This window comes from Lepidochelys kempii, chromosome 6 (assembly GCF_965140265.1).
Source record: "Lepidochelys kempii isolate rLepKem1 chromosome 6, rLepKem1.hap2, whole genome shotgun sequence".
Classification (NCBI taxonomy): Eukaryota; Metazoa; Chordata; order Testudines; family Cheloniidae; genus Lepidochelys; species Lepidochelys kempii.
The window spans coordinates 3,908,013-3,925,093 of NC_133261.1; the positions used below are offsets into that span (position 1 = coordinate 3,908,013).

The 17,081-nt window shown below is 43.4% G+C and overlaps 2 protein-coding genes across 2 annotated transcripts; both read right to left on the minus strand.

Annotated features, from left to right (window-relative positions):
- Positions 1–3,194: 3,194 nt before the first annotated feature.
- On the minus strand, positions 3,195–4,209 carry LOC140913752 (olfactory receptor 5AR1-like). Its single transcript, XM_073350552.1, has one exon. It carries the CDS (start codon positions 4,207–4,209, stop codon positions 3,271–3,273), a length of 939 nt encoding a protein of 312 aa, XP_073206653.1. The 3' UTR covers positions 3,195–3,270.
- Positions 4,210–13,978: 9,769 nt separating this feature from the next.
- LOC140913753 (olfactory receptor 5AR1-like) lies at positions 13,979–14,917 on the minus strand. The gene has a single exon (XM_073350553.1). The coding sequence runs from the start codon at positions 14,915–14,917 to the stop codon at positions 13,979–13,981; it is 939 nt and encodes a 312-aa protein (XP_073206654.1).
- Positions 14,918–17,081: the final 2,164 nt, after the last annotated feature.

A 17,081-nucleotide genomic window follows, 5' to 3' on the forward strand; every position in this document is an offset into this window, starting at 1 on the left:
ACTAACACCTCCGTATCTCTACTGGAAATACCTCGCCTGATGCATCCCAAGACCGCATTAGCTTTTTTCACAGCCATATCACCTTGTGGGCTCATAGTCATTCTGCGTTGAACCAATGCTACGAGGTCCTTTTCCTTTTCTGTTTCTTCCAAGTGATTTGTCCCCAGTTTATAACAAAAATTCTTGTTATTAATCCCTAAATGCATGACCTTGCACTTTTCACTATTAGATTTATGAATAATTTATTGTGAAAAACAATGCTGTTGGGGTTGACCTGAAACTATTCACAAATGTGTTAGAAAGTCTCCTAATAGCCTTGTCCCAAAACAATGTTTGTGGGGGAGGAGGATTTAGGTGCCGGTCGCAAAGCAGCCACTGGTAGGAGGTGGTGATGCTCCCTCTCTTTGTAATTTTTAGCTCAATAGTTAGGCTGTTCACCTATGAGGTGGGAGATCCAGGTTCAATTCCCCCTTCTGTCCAGTGCTGGGCAAAAATATACACTTGGTTTTCCTGTATTTCCAGAAAGCATCCCAGCCCCTGAGTGATGTACTATTCCAGTCTGGGTTGCTCTCAATCTCTCCTTTCAAAGTTGTTCTAAGGTGGAAAACTAATTAAAAAAAACATTGGAACAGAGACATGAAGTTGAGCACGTCGGTGCCCCAAACTACTTGTCTGTAGAGTCATTCTCTCTTTCTGGCCCTGTGATTCTTCCTGTGTTTTATCCACAATGCAACAGTTTCAACAGGAGAGCCAGAGGCCATATCTACACAACTGGCTCAATCGGGACTACTGCAATAGATGAAATGGTGTTGATTGAGCAGGTCTGGGGAAGACATGCTAAGTCAATAGGAGAGCGCTCACCTGTTGAAGTGTGTACTCCACCCCCCCCCCCCAATACTATGTTCCATCATGGATCTTCCTCAGGGATGATCTACACTAACATTGTCAGATGATCTGTGTTACACTACTTCAGTTACACAACTCTCCGGTTGACATAGCAAGGTGTGGACACCGCTGTAAGTCAGACTAAATTAGTCAACTTGAAGCAGCATAACTTAGATCAATTTACACACGTAGCATAGACCAGTCCTGAGAACGATGCAGAACAGATCATAGCCCAGTCACCAGGATCCTGTCCAGAAATGTGGGAGACCCACTTTCAAATTGTTTCTCCCCATCAGACAGAGGGGGGATGGACCGGGATCTCCCACTTCCCACAGGAGTGATCTAATCACTCATTTAAAGTCTACAGGGGAAGCAGCACCTTTACCGTCTCTTCCATTCCCATTCATTTTGTCAGTGTGGCCCTACATTGTCTTTGTATTTACATCAAAAAGTATCCAGGAAGGAAAGGAAATGTTCCATTTCTGGTCATGCTAAATAGTTCCTTCCACCCCACAGGACATTTCCATCAATGTTTTCAATTTGCCAAACATTTGAGGAATTTTCAGATTTGGTTCAGGTTGAAGTGAATTTGTTTTTCAATTTTTTGTAACCACCCATGAACTCAAAAATCAACTATTGGCCCAGCTCTAGCCATTTCTCACTCTCCGTAACCCGAGCTGTACAGTTCCAGGAATCCCTATTCTTCAGAGTCCATAGGACTTACGTGCAGAACTAAGAGTAAGACATCATAGCTAACCTGCTGATGTGGTATAAACAACTAGTCTCTGATATGACTTTTTCTTTCTCTTTAATTTATGTGCTAGAGAAAACTCACCCTTTTCATATAATTTTATATTCAGTTCAGTGCAGATTCTCACAGTGGACACACAAACCACATGTTCTCTTTTGGATATGTTACCCTTGTTCTTACTTGCTTTGTTGCTCCCTTAACTTAAAATAAAGGCCATTTTGATGGAACTCACCTTTCTCCTCCACAAGAATGGACACAATCCTGGCAAAAATCTACACAAGAACCCCACAGAGGACATAAAGGGCTGCAGAATATCAGGAGGGTGAAAGATGCAAAACTCCCTTTGGTTCAGCCATGGAAACCACACACTTCATACTTGCAACTGCATATCAGAACCAAACCCACTACAAAGCAGAAAACTATCCCGGATCCTTTCAGGGGACAAGACAAGATGCCATTTTTATTATAACACAATTTGATTTCTGACCAATAAATAATATCTAATACCTATGTATATATATTTACACACACACACATCAAATGTTCTGCAGCTGCTAGTTAGTTACCAGTCCTGAATGTAACTTGATTTCGTGGCCTGGGTTTGTAGCTTGTGATGGCTAACTGGCCAGGAAAGCCAGGCACAAGGAAGAACTGGGGCTCTGTTGGGCATGCACCAATGCCCTTCCATGTTGGCAGCAGAATGTTACCCTCCAAAGTGATCCATCTCACCCATCCTTTTTGTAGGCTTTAGTTTTAATCCAGAATCTATAGGTCTTGTTCTGTCACGCTGCCTCTGGGTTCGGTTTGATTGATCACCCGTCAGTTGCAGACATGACTTTCAGCCTAGGAACTGGATTTGATGTTTCTTCAATTTTACTTTTGTTCTTTTCTTTTGAGGGTGGACTCTTCTTGCTTTGTCAGGGCTGTTGTCTGCATCTTCAGCCATTGGCGTTTACACTTTATTTCATCAGGACAGTCTGGGGCTGGAGGTTGATTCCATCATCCATACATATATCCATCATTCACACATCTAAACTACACTAATAAGATTACAGCAGGGTTTTGCAAAAATGAAGGTTGCAGCAAACTTTTACAAAAGAGAGTGAGCATTTTAAAATGGAGTTTGGGACAAGTTAAAATGGAGTTTGTGTTACAATATGGACAAGTGTAAGGAATGGCAAACAGTTAGAAGACGTTACAATGTTGAAACAGTGTAAGTTTCAGTGATATAAGCAGCAATTGGATTGAAAGTGAAACTCAATTAGCCAGTTATTGGGGTATCTGGTTTTATGAATGAATGTAGTTGCATTCATAAAACTTTATTTTTGAAGTTATATTAATAAAATGAACAATTAAAAACAATTTCATTGATCAGTTCTACAGAAGCCCGTCACAAATATTCACACATCTGCAACAGATGCCTCCTGGAATTTTGATGGGGTAATAGCCTAACAAAGCCCTGATTTTAGTTGGGGCCTAGAGGCCTTGTTGGAATACAAACAAATTAATAATAATAACAATATAATAATGAACAATACGCCCACAGGTTCTGCGAAATTACATTGTAATGGGATGGGAATTGAATTTACCTGTTTCCACTCCCCATCACTAAACCAGGACTGAGTTACAGAGATTCAAGAATTGGTTAGCAGTTTATTCATTGCTCTCCTCACGGAGTCCTTCACCTCCGTATTCCTCAGGCTGTAGATGAGGGGGTTCAACATGGGGATCACCAATGTGTAAAACACTGAGACTATTTTGTCCGTGTCCATTGAAAAGCTGGAGGTGGGACGTAAATACATGAAGAGTTGGGTGCCATAAAACAGGACCACAGAGGTCAAGTGGAAAGAGCAGGTGGAGAAGGCTTTGCGCCGGCCCTCGGCGGAGCGGATCTGCAGGATAGTGGAGGTGATATAGACATAGGAGAGGAGGATGGTCACAAAGATGCTCACTGTAAAGCACAACGTGAAAGCAAACATCATAATCTCATTGATGTGGGTGTCAGAACAGGAGAGCGCCAGCAGCGGGGGGATGTCACAGAAGAAATGATTGATGATGTTGGAGCTGCAGAATGACAGCCGAAATGTACAACACGTGTATATCATTGAATCCACAATTCCCACAGAGTACACCCCAACCACCAGCTGGTTACAAAGCTGCCTGGACATGATGACCGTATAGAGCAGTGGGTTACAGATGGCCACATAACGGTCATACGCCATCACAGCCAGCAAGAGGCACTCAACATCTGCGAAAACGATAGAGAGAGACATTTGCACAGCGCAGGAAGTATAAGAAATGCTTTTCCTCTCGGCTAAGAAATTCAGCAGCATCTTAGGGGAAATTATAAAGGAAATGCAGAGGTCACAGAAAGACAAATTCCTGAGGAAAAAGTACATTGGAGTGTGGAGTTGGGGGTCAGTCGTGATTATCAAGATCATCCCCCCATTCCCCACTAGGGTGATACCATAAATCAGTAGGAACACCACAAATAGGGGAACCTGCAGCTCTGGACGATCTGTCAGTCCTGAGAGAATGAACTCAGTCACATCTGAGTGATTTTCCTTTTCCATCACCTCTCAACAGAGATCAGGCTGCTTCAGAGATGTGGGCAGATGAATGGTGCGGAAGACCTGCCCCTTCTCTGTAATGAAATAAGTGAAGATAAATGGAGATCAGTTTCTTAATGGACATCAGTACCCTCTCAGGGAAGGGCTTAGTCCACAGAGCCATATGTTCACAGCTGGTCATTCCAGGTGTTTGATAAAATTCAGACACTGTGCAAATACAATACAGTTCAGGTTAATCGTGCCCCCCACACAAGCACTCCTGTTTACTCATCCAAACAGAAAACAATGACTTGTGACTCTGCTGTGAGAAAATCAGTGTGAAGGGATTATTCCTTAGCTAAAGAAAGGTTGAGAGTAAAGGAGTGTCAATCTTTCCACCCTCTTTGGGCAAGGGGAGCTCTGTGGCTTGACATGTCCATTTGGGGTTAAGCTTGCTTACTGTGCTAATTAAGCTTTTTGGCATTTACTGGAGCCTGTATGAAAACCCAGCGACATCATGGGAAGCCCTGCCTTCAGTGACTGTGTAATTACCTATTCTTTCCAACCAAGGAGGTTGCTCCTTTTGCTGAAGGGGTAGGAGCTGGGGCTGAGGCATTAAATGCTGGAGGTCTGGAATTCAATACCTGCTGATCCCCATGGTGTCTGAGTGTGTGTGTGTGTCACTGTAATTCAGGAGAATAGCACGTACCTGCTGAGAAGAGAGAGAGAGATGTGGTGGCATTTCCCCATCGATAGAAATCACCAGTTTGGAGCATTCGGGAAATTTTATACTGAGATGTGTGATCTATGGCACATGATTCCTGAAGCAACTGAGAATACCTGAGCTCAGAGAGCCATAACACCTAATTAATCCATTCAGTGAACCAAAGCCACCTTGGTGTAATTGGTGCCCTGGGGATTAATTTGTCCCACTCCTTCCTACTGTGTTATAAAATGATGCAATTACTACCAGAGTTACAGAGTTTCAGGTTAGTTACAGAGTTTCAAGCCGAGTACTGTGTAGAGCTGATCCACAAAGGGTATTTCTTCTGGAGACCAAAATCTTTTCACTAAAATATTTTGACTCAGATATAGCACGGGGGTGCCTCAGACACCACACACCACCAATCTCTTCCATAGGCCAGGCTCCCATGCTGGACTACATCCCCCATGATGCATGATGGTCTCTCCTCTTGTTGAACTGCCCTGGAACATCACCAAAGTCCCACAGCCATGGTTTAGGGAGGAGGGAAGTTTGGCTTTTTTGATGGAAAGCTCATAATTTCCAGGGGAAAAAAATAATTTTATGCAAAAAGTAGTTGAACTGAAAATCCAATTTCCCATCAAAAAAGACTTCTCAAGAAACATTTTCAACCAGCCTTAGCAACACATTTGGAACCAAAGGAACTGAAAGTTAGATACAAGTGCTGCAGTTTCCACGGTATGCATCCGATGAAGTGAGCTGTAGCTCACGAAAGCTCATGCTCAAATAAATTGGTTAGTCTGTAAGGTGCCACAAGTACTCCTTTTCTTTTTGCGAATACAGACTAACATGGCTGTTACCCTGAAACCAATACTAATTATTGGCATCCATAGCTGATATCTTCACTGCCATTCCTGGTTTCAGAATCACCTCATTGTCCTGGCACTCCAAATTATCTAGCTATTTATAGGATGCCAATCACCAGAGTATCTTATGCCCTTCTGTTGATAGGTTTCTCCCCAAAGTAGGAAAGGTAGGTTCACTCATTTTGCTTGATGGAGACCACATGATGACCAGAGGAGCTCAGGAGGAGACCACAGCATGCTACTGAGTTCTGCAGTTCACAAAACTATCCCTATTGCATGCATATTATCTGCACATAGAGCTCAGCTGTAATATGCTAAATAAGTCTACGAGTTCACTAAAACTAGTCTTGCTGTCATTGTAAATGTTAATATTTTTGATAATGTTTATGAAGTTAGAAGATTACATTGTGTCGTGTTATTAATACATGTTCCAAACTGAGGCTGGCAAACCTCTCTGTCGTAAACAAAGAAATGTGTGTTCTACTTAATTTTGTTTCTAAACAGTGTGGTGGGAAATTAACCACGTGTTGTGTTTGGACCAGAACAAACCTGAGGCTCCTTTCTTCATGCATGCGCATACAGGGAGAGTCAGCTGGAGCTGCCCTGGCGTAAACAGAAATACAGAAGCTTATATTGCTGAAAACCACAATTTGTTAAACCACTTCCTTCAACAGCATTTCCCTTATTTGGCATGTAGTGCAAGCTTTAACTGTAGCTTTGCCATACTTGGAGTTTAGCAAAACAAGCTTTTCCTGTTATTGGCTGGTGTTTTCTTTGCGCTTAACATTTTTTTTTTAACTTTTAGCTGTTATGGTTACATTTCTTAAGCTGTGCTTTTACAATTGCCCCTTAATGGAATTTTCCTCACTCTCTTCTTATGCTTCATATGCACAGTTAGTTTGACCAAAGTTTTTGGCCTATTAGTTTAGGCCTACTAGATGTTCCTTCACATTCCCCCATTTGGTGCCTTTTTGGCACCAAATTGGGCCTATACTTCTATATCCATGAGCTGGTTAATTTTCTCCTTTTCATCCTCCTGTTCTTCTGCCCAAACTGTGTCACACATTTCATTTACAATCATTAGTGCCACCTGCTTCCTTGCACTGAGGTTGGCAGGTCTAGGGCTGGATAGGCAATGATAAATACATTTCTTACAGCAACAAGAACATAACCCTATGCTAAACAGTGGTAAAAGCAACAGCATTCCCATGGGGATAATATGATGTGGTTGGGATTGTTGTATAGCTTTAGCCACAAAACACAATACATTAGTCTGGGTACACAAAGTAGACATTCTATAGGCAGTATTAAAGGCATTCTTTTTGGCTTGCTATATATTTTGGAGCATGTGAATTTGTCCCTGTAATTTGGAAATTTTCTGAAACTCTGGTAGGATTGAAAGCAAATTTTGGAATCGGTCAGGTACTAAAGCAGTCCAGTTAAAGGGTATCTGGAACTGAAGGGGCTAATTGCAGAGTTTTATCTGCAGGCCAATGAATGATCTGCAGGCCAATGAATGCCTACAGCTGTGGTGAGATTAAAATGTACATCATTCAAGGTGGTGGTTTCAAGATGCACAAAACTATTATTAGTTTGGAAAAGTAGGCGTCCTGTCAGGGTAGTCCCGTGTCCCATACCTTTCCAACAAATGTTGTCATGAACAGTGACAACTTCTCCTGGTTTTAGTTTACATACACACTGAAGTTGAGGGGGCTCTAATGGCCAGAGTGTCCATTAGCTTCCAATCCCTACCCAAATCTCGGGCGTTATTCCAGAAGCACTGACTACAAATCGGTTGGGCATACCTAATTTTTTAGGACATACCAAATCAGGTAGTTCAACTTCCCAAATGTCTCTGTGAATTATCCAATCCCACATGCATCCTCCCCATGGACCTGGCAGGATTCAGCAGGTGGGAGCCCATACCCCTCAGAGTGGCCCGTATGCTTGGAAGGAGCACTGTGAATGCTTGCATCTCCATTCAGAAAATCTCCAAGTATGTCTCCACAGCCACAGATTACATGGAACTCCTGAGGTATTTGTAAGGGCAGTAGGCCATGCCTGATGTTCAAGATCCTTCTGAATGGTCTTAAGCTGGTCATTCAGAAAATTCTGAACCTCTGAACAAGCCACATCCCACTGCAATGCCTTTCCAGCATTGGTGATACCTAATACCATTTCTGTTAACAGGTTTTGGGTCATTGAAGTAAGGGTGGATATAACGTATAATTCACTAACACCAGCCTGAACCTGGGCTAGCTGTGCTCCAGTAATAAGGTCCGTGGCTTTTTCCAGCTGTCCCAATTTTTCCTCATGTTGCTGACTTTTATGGATATTTCAGATTGCAGTTACACAATTTGCACCATCCCAGAGGTGGCCAACCAAGTCCCTCTTCTTTCTAGCGGAAACCCAGGTGCTTTGCTGTGCCAACCGAATGGCAGCTCCTTTTGAACAATTAGGATATATAGAGGTAATCTGAAAAGTAGATAAGGGTGGTGTGAATTTTACTGTCCCTAGTGTAGCATGAATTACAGTCCATCGGTGTCCCAACACACTGACACATCTCTCCCTTGTGAAGTATTAGACCACATCTGCTGGCTAAACACCTTCCCAAAAAGGCTGAGAGGCATCACATCAATGGCCTAGGATGGGGTATATTACAATAGGGCACAGGCCAATGGTTGGTTACTGGGACATTTTCAGTACCGGTAATCTTTTTCAGCAGCAGAACAAACTTTCTGGGTATTTGTTTGATTATTTACTAGTTGGGTGATTAAATAACAGTAAGGGCCTTTTTCTATCTATTATGCTACAAACTCCAGGAATGGCCATCATCTTTGTCCAGCTATGAGCCCCATTAATTTTAATTTCTGACTTCTGGGGCTCAGTTGCAGTGATATCATATATTTCTATATCCACCAACCCATCTGTTCTCCACTCAATCATTCGCTCATATGAATGGTCCTGAACCTTAAAAAATAATTTCTCAGAGCAAAATTTCCATAAATCACTGAAATGTGAAGGTTTTGGTCATTGGGTTTCATTTGAATATAGGGTATCGTGTATATTTGGGTAGGTTGTGGGGGTGGTGGTGAGGATAATGGAGGAAGGGATGGTGGGGTTCATGCTTGTGGTAGCAAGGCGTTTTGGATATCCATTGTCTGGGAGCCAATTAGGGAGGACAGTCCATCCCCAGGTTACTTGCCCAACGGCGCATTTTGCCACCCCCAGGAGAAACCCTAAATACCAAGTAGTGCCCCATTCCCAAGCAAAGTGTCCACAACTCCGTCCTTTCCAGTAAATAATACTTTGTCTTTTCCATCGTGTCCAATTCTTAATGTCTTTTGTAGTCAGGAATCCCTGGACTTTGGTGGTTTCAGCAGAGCGAGTGTTCCTTCTTCTTTCTTGGAACAGCTGTGCTTTGGCATTATGCAGGGGAGAGGTTACTAGCACGTCACCCTGTAATGGTTTGGTTCTTCTAGCAAAGTCCAAATGCACAGTAGTTTTGTCAGTGGATAAGGGAGAGGGTACCAGCTTTTCACCTTGTCCTTCACTCCTGCTGTCCAGAAGGAGCAACAACGCCAGAAGGAAAGATAGACTGATCATCAGTCGGAGAGTCATTACAGTGAGAAACATGGGCAGGTAGTCAATTCTTGGCACTTCACTGAGGTGTTGATTATTAACAGGATTCAGTAAGGGTCTTTCAGCATGGGTCCAGGGCAGTTCCTTGCTGATGGATCTCTATATAGCTCCTGGAAACTCCTGGTTTCAGCGAGTGATATGGCTGCTGTATATAAACAGACCTAACACATTTTGTTAGTGCCTGACAATAATTAAGCATTGTGTCATCCATTAAATGACTGTCCATCTGAGCCAGGGCCAGTGGGGGCACAGCCAGTAGTCACATCGGGAGCCCTGTTAGAATTTCACGAGGGCTAAGTCCAGTCTTTCGGTTGGGAGTGGCCCTCATATTCATTCATGCTAATGGGAGGGCATTTGGCCACTTTAAATTTGTTTTAGCACAGATCTTGGCCAGTTTATTTTTCAGAATCCCATTTTGATGTTTTACTGTCCCAGCAAACTGTGAGTGGTGGGGGCAGTGGAGATTGTGTTGGATCTGTAAAGCTACACATAACTTCTTATAATTTGTTCAATAACATTAGGTCCACTATCACTGTTGCTATCACTGTTGCTACTCACAGGTATGCCAAATTGTGGTACAAAATCCTTAAACAAAGTTTTACAACAGTTTTGGTCTCTGCCTTTTTATAGGGAAAGGCCTCAACCCAGTTGGAAAATACATGAACTAAAACTAACATACTTAAAATTACAACATTTAGACATTTAAATAAAATCCATTTGAATATTTACAAAAGGTCCCCAGGAAGGGGGATGTGCTGCCTGCCTAACCTTGACAGCTTTACCAACACTATGTTCCTGGCAGATTACACACTGTTGGCAGTATTGCTTAAAATATTATTTTTTTTACAAATACCCTTGCTGATTGCAGGCAAAACTGAGGAATTACTCCCCATATTTTTCTGTATTTGTTTTATAGACAAGTTACCAAAACAGATTTAAAATCTTTTTTTCCATTTTTCTGGCTTTGACTGTCCTGCTGCAACCACAACTCTGGTCTTTATTTAAAAACATTTTAAATCTTGTAAAGCATTAAGTCACCTTAAGGATTAAATGCTAAATACAACACTAGTTTCTTTTGTCTGGCAAAAGTATTTTTTGGTTTTACAATTTGAAAACAACACCAATTTATCTTAAACTTATAAAACAAAGATTGTACACACCAGGAGTGTTTTTTAGCTAATTTGCCTAAATTGTTCACAGTTAAATGACTTTATTTTTATCTCTTTTAATCATGTTGTAAGTTATTCCTGGGAGTCCTTGTGACTCCTCATTTGAGATTCACGGAGCTGTTTTCCCCCCCTTCTGTTTCTTCACGCCAGTAGAAATATGCCTCACACTGACATTGGCCAGAAGTGCACTTCTGAGGTGCACAACCATGTCAAGGTCAAAACTTTCCCTTTAATTTTAAATGATCCCTATCCCTGGTATACCAATTCCAATTTTTTCCAGAAACTTGCAAGTGAACTAGTGTGTGCCTTTTGGGAGGACGGTGATCCTTTTTGACTCACCGGCCCGCATTTTACCTGGTGAGTGCGGGAATCCCTTTTGGACCCCCTGGCTCCCAGAATCCCTACGGATCTTTCACTCGTCCCACTCACACAGGGAAGGTTTGTTTCGGGCCTCCACAACTGTCTTACAGCCCCCCTTCAGCAAAGAGCTGAAGAGCTGGTGCCACATACTCTGTCACTTCGGGCGAGGTGATCAGATCACACAGTGGCTTTTCAAACCTCCTTCAGGCGGGAACCAGAGACAGGGGAGGAAAGAGGCTCCGGAAACAGACTGTCAGAGGACGGAAGGGATGGAATCACACACTCCTAGACCCAGACAGGCTCCTTGCCAGTCATGAGCCCACGGCTTCGCAGGGCACTCTGGGCGTCTTCCTGTGACCCACACTGACACCTGTCTACCGACCTTCACTTTCACACTGGCACATGGAACCAAGTCTATTCATGACCTGCCCAGCCAAACTCAGTGGCTCTTCCTGGGGAAACCAAACCAGAGTCACCAAGCAGGAAGGGAAACAAAGGAAGCTCAAAAGGTGAGGAAAAAGCAGCAGGGAACATCCTTCTACATACACCTTTTGTCTTCTGGTAACCAGGTTTAAATGTTTCTCAAAGGGGGAGTAGGATTCTAAAAAGAAGGTGGAGACATCCCAAGGAGCTGTGCACTCTCTCACGCGCTCTCTCTCTCTCTGTCTCTCTGCCCATTGATTCACTGCATCTGAAGGGATAAAGGAAGCAGCCGTTGGACTGGGGGATGGATTGTGACAGAACCTACCTGCTGAAGTGAAGAAACAGATTGACAGAGCCAGAAGAGTACCCAGAAGTTACCTACTACAGGACAGGCCCAACAAAGAAAATAACAGAACACCAGTAGCCATCCCCTTCAGCCCCCAACTAAAACATCTCCTACGCATCAGTCGGAGAACACTTCAATCTCTTTGGTCACTCGATTACAGACTGAAAAGTGGCAATTCTTCAACAAAAAAAACTTCAGAAAAAGACTCCAATGAGAGACTGCTGAATTGGGATTAATTTGAAAACTGGATACAATTAACTTAGGCTTGAATAAAGACTGGGAGTGGATGGGTCATTACACAAAGTAAAACTATTTCCCCATGATTATTCCCCCCGCCCTCCACTGTTCCTCAGATGTTCTTGTCAACTGCTGGAAATGGCCCACCTCGATTATCACTATAAAAGGCTTCCCCCCCCCCACAGCTCTCCTGCTGGTAATAGCTCAACTTACCTGACCACTCTTGTTACAGTGTGTATGGTAACACCCATTGTTTCATGTTCTCTGTGTTTATAAATCTCCCCACTGTATTTTCCACTACATGCATCTGATGAAGTGAACTGTAGCTCACGAAAGCTTATGCTCAAATAAATGTGTTAGTCTCTAAGGTGCCACAAGTCCTCCTTTTCTTTTTGCGGATTCAGACTAACATGGCTGCTACTCAGAAACCTGTCTTAACTCATTGTAAGTGAAGGGAAGAAAAACAAAGAGGTACCACCGAGTCATGGGAAAACAAGTCAGTTTCAGAGCATTTTGGCCTTTAATTGAAATGACATTCATGGGAAGGGAAGAAAGGAATTATGCTGAGAGTAAAAATTTCTGAACCTATTTACCCATCAAAAGAAGGAAAGAACTTTACAAGGGAGGGAGAAGAATGATGGAAAAGGAGAGAAAAATCACTTTAATGGGAAGGGAGAAAACTCCCCCACTGAGTCAGGGAATGTCTATCCTCAGGTCATTACATTGTCTCAGCAACGGTGTGCAGCAGCACCACAGTGTAGATGATTTCCACGTTGATGGAAGGGTTTTTCTTTCGACGTAGTTAATCCACATCCCCAAGGGGCAACAGCTAGGTCAATGGAAGAATGACACTGAGGGTCAGTAGAAGCTAACTGCCTCGCACAGGGTGTGAAATGTTTCCCCACCCTGTGTGACAGAGCTCTGTTGATCTATTTTTTAAGCCTAAACGTGGCCTCACAAAAGCTGCCGATGGAAAATACTGGTTTGGAAATCTAGTCCTATCTCCCTGCCAGGGCAGCAGAATCCCCTGCGGTTCTTTTTGTTCAGGCGAGTTGGAAATATTGGAGCTCTCCCAGCTTCCCCGTAGAGATTATTCCGCATTCTGATTGAGCTCAGTGTCAGGCTGTGTGTGTGTGTGTGTGTTTGGTGTGCAGTGGGCACTCTGTGTGTGTTGTGTGTAGTGGGCACTCTGTGTGTGTTGTAGTGGGCGTTGTGTGTGTGTGTACTGCGCCTTCTCTGTGTGTGTGCATTAGGCACTCTGTGTGTGCGTGTGGTGGGGGTTACAGTGGAGCTGAATATCAAGTGTTGGCAGATGTGTGTCTATTGCCCTGCCCAGTGCTCTGGCTGGCGCCCCCCCTCCTCCCAGTGCAGGGCTCCTTGTGTGATCATAGAATCATAGGACTGGAAGGGACCTCGAGAAGTCATCTAGTCCAGTCCCCTGCACTCACAGCAGAACTGAGTATTATCTAGAACATCCCTGACAGGTGTTTCTCTAACCTACTCTTAAAAATCTCCAAAGTGGAGATTCCACAAACTTCCGAGGCCAGTTATTCCAGTGCATAGGCACCCTCACTGTTGGGATCTGTTTCCTAACGTCCAACCTAAACTACCCTTACTGCAATTGAAGTCCATGGGTTCTTGTGCTATCCTCCCTCAGCCCACACACACACACACACACACACACACACACACTTTTTGCAATTTTATTCCTAATTTTATTCCTAAAACTCTGTGTAACTGGTTGGGTCACAGAAACACCTTTGGAACTGCCAACCAATGTCCTGAGATGTGAAGTTGAACATTTCACCCTCTAGGTGGATGCCCCTTAGCCACCAGCTTATAAAATCATTCTCTCTCGCTGGCCCTGTCATGCTTCCCATGTTTTGTCGACTGATCTCAGTTGGGGCCTGCAGACCTTGTAGGAATAGAAAAAAAAATAATAATAACGATACAATAAAGAACAATACTCCCACGTGCTCTGCGAAATTACTTTGTAATGGGCTGGGAATTGAATTCATCTATTTCCATTCCCCACCACTAAACAGATTCAAAAATTGGTTAGGAGTTTATTCAATGCTTTCCTCAGGGCGTCCTTCACCTCCGTGTTCCTCAGGCTGTAGATAAGAGGGTTCAACATGGGGATCAATAGCATGTAAAACACTGAGGTCACTTTGTCTGTGTCCATGGAATAGCTGGAGGTGGGACGTAAATACATGAAGAAGAGGGTGCCAAAATACAGGACCACAGAATTCAAATGGAAAGTGCAGGTGGAGAAGGGTTTGTGCCGGCCCTCAGGAGAGCGGATCTGCAGGATGGTGGAGATGATATAGACATAGGAGAGGAGGACAGTCACAAAGCTGATCACTTGAATGCAGCTCATGGAAGCAAACATCACAATCTCATTGATGTGGGTGTCAGAACAGGAGAGCGCCAACAGTGGGAGGACGTCACAGAAGAAATGATTGATGATGTTGGAGCTGCAGAATGACAGCCGAAATGTACAACACGTGTGTATCATTGAATCCACCACCCCCACAGTGTAGACCCCAACCACCAGCTGTTTACAAAGCTGCCTGGACATGATGACCGTATAGAGCAGCGGGTTACAGATGGCCACATAACGGTCATACGCCATCACAGCCAGCAAGAGGCACTCAACATCTGCGAAAACGATAGAGAAAGACATTTGCACAGCGCAGGCAGTGAAAGAAATGCTTTTCCTCTGGACGGAGAAATTCAGCAGCATCGGAGGGGAAATTATCAAGGAAATGCAGAGGTCACAAAAAGACAAATTCCTGAGGAAAAAGTACATAGGGGTGTGGAGCTGGGGATCAATTGTGATTAACAAGATCATCCCCCCATTCCCCACCAGGGTGATACCATAAATCAGTAGGAACACCGCAAACAGGGGGACCTGAAGCTCCGGACGATTAGTCAGTCCTGAGAGAATGAACTCAGTCACCTCTGAGTGATTTCCCTCTTCCATCACCTCTCAACAGAGATCAGGCTGCTACATAGATGTGGTCAGGTGGATGGTGCGGAAAACCTGTCCCGTCTCTGTAATGAAGTAAGTGAAGATAAATGGAGATAAGTTTCTCAATGGACATCAGGACCCACTCTGGAAAGGGCTTTGTACACAGATCCAGATATTCACAGCTGGTCATTCCAGGTGTTTGATAAAATTCAGACACTGTGCAAACACAATAACACGCAGGTTAATCATGCCCCCCACACAAACACTGCTGTTCACTACTCCAAACAGAAAACTGGGACTTGTGACTCTGCTGGGAGAGAATCAGTCTGAAGGGATTATTCCGCAGCTAAAGAAGGGGTGAGAGTAAAGGAGTGTCAATCTTTCCACCCTCTTTGGGCAAGGGGACCACTATGGCTTGGCATGTCGGTTTGGGGTAAAGCTCCTCACTGTGCTAATTAAGCTGTTTGGCATTTACTGGAGCGTGTAAGAAAACCCAGAGTCATCATAGGAAGCCCTGGCTTCAGTGACTAGCTAATTGCCTTTTTTTTCCAACCCAGCAGTTCACTCCTTTCGCTGAAGGGGTCGGAGTTGGGGCTGAGGCTTTTGGTGCTGGAGGTCTGATATTCAATAGCTGCTGATCCCCATGGTGTCTGTGTGTGTGTGTGTGACGGTAATTCAGGACAATAGCACGTACCTGCCGAGAAGACAGAGAGAGATGTGTTCGTGTTTCCTCATCGACAGAAACTGCCTCTTTGGAGCATTCGGGAAGTTTTATACTGAGATGTTTGATCTATGGGACATGATTCCTGAAGCAACTGGGAATACCTGAGCTCAGAGAGACACAACACTGAATTAATGCATTCAGTGAACCAAAACTACCCTCAGTGTACTTGGTGCCCTGGGGATTAATTTGACCTGCTCTTTCTTACTGTGTAATTAAATGATGAAATTTCTACCAGAGTTACAGAGTATGAGGTTTGGGGTATATTTAATCCTGCTGTTTTCAGTGCAAGCTGTGTATTGTGAAGAGCTGATCCACAGAGGTTTTTTTTGTGTGTGTGTGTGTGTAGACCAAAATCTTTTAGCTAAAAACTTAATGCATTGACTTGGAAGTAGCACGGGAGTTCCGCAGATACCACACACCACCAATCTCTTCCATGGGCCAATTCCCAGGCTGGACTACATCCCCCATGATGCATGATGGTCTCTCCTCTTGCTGAACTGCCCTGGAACATCACCAGAATTCCAAAGCTATGGTTTAGGGAGGAGAGGAGTTTGGTGTTTTGATGGAAAGCTTATAATTTACAGGGAAAAGATATTTTTTTGGAAAAAATAGTTAAAGGAAAATCCAATTTCCTATAAAAAAAAAAACTTCTCAATAAAAATGTTTAACCAGCCTGAGCAACAAATTTGGAATCAAAGGATCAGAAAGTTAGATACAGGTGAAACATAGTAATTGTTTCCGGCTGTAGCTGATATCTTCTCAGTTATTCCTGGTTTCAGAATCACCTCATTGTTCTGGCCCCAGTAGGTGGAATGTAAAACCTGTAAAACATGTAAGAGTACTCCAGATTATCTCGCTATTTATAGCATGCCAATCACCATGGTATCTTACGTCCTTCCATTGCGAGGTTACTCCCCAAAGTAGAAAAGATAGGTTCACTCATTTTGCTTGATGGAGACCACATGATGACCAGAGGAGCTGAAGAGGAAACCACAGCATGCTACAGACTTCTGCAGTTCACAAAACTATCCCTCTTTATGCATATTATCTGCACACAGAGCTCAGTTTAAGATGATAAATAAATCTATGAGTCAACTAGAAATAGTCATGCTCTCATCGCAAATATTAATACATTTTTGTTAATGTATGTGAAGTTATAAGATTACACTGCATCATTTTATTAATACATGTTCCAAACTGAGGCTGGCAAACTTGTCTCTCTTCAACAAAGAAATGTGTGTGCTGGTTAATCTAAATAGTAATGTACACAAAGTCCTGCTTCCTGAACACCACTAGAAAAAACAAACAATCAGCAATCTCTCTATCCAAAGTCTGTGACCTCAGGTCTGTGCCGAGGCAACACTATGCCCCCTCTAAGAGTCATGCTCATAACTCCTCCTCCTGGTTTCTGTGCCTCCTGTGACCTGGAGGTGCCTGGGGCAGTCCTCACTG

Excerpts from the sequence above, each read along its gene's own strand:
- LOC140913752 (XM_073350552.1), bottom strand. The coding sequence starts at position 4,209 with ATGGAAAAGGAAAATCACTCAGATGTGACTGAGTTCATTCTCTCAGGA.
- LOC140913753 (XM_073350553.1), bottom strand. The coding sequence starts at position 14,917 with ATGGAAGAGGGAAATCACTCAGAGGTGACTGAGTTCATTCTCTCAGGA.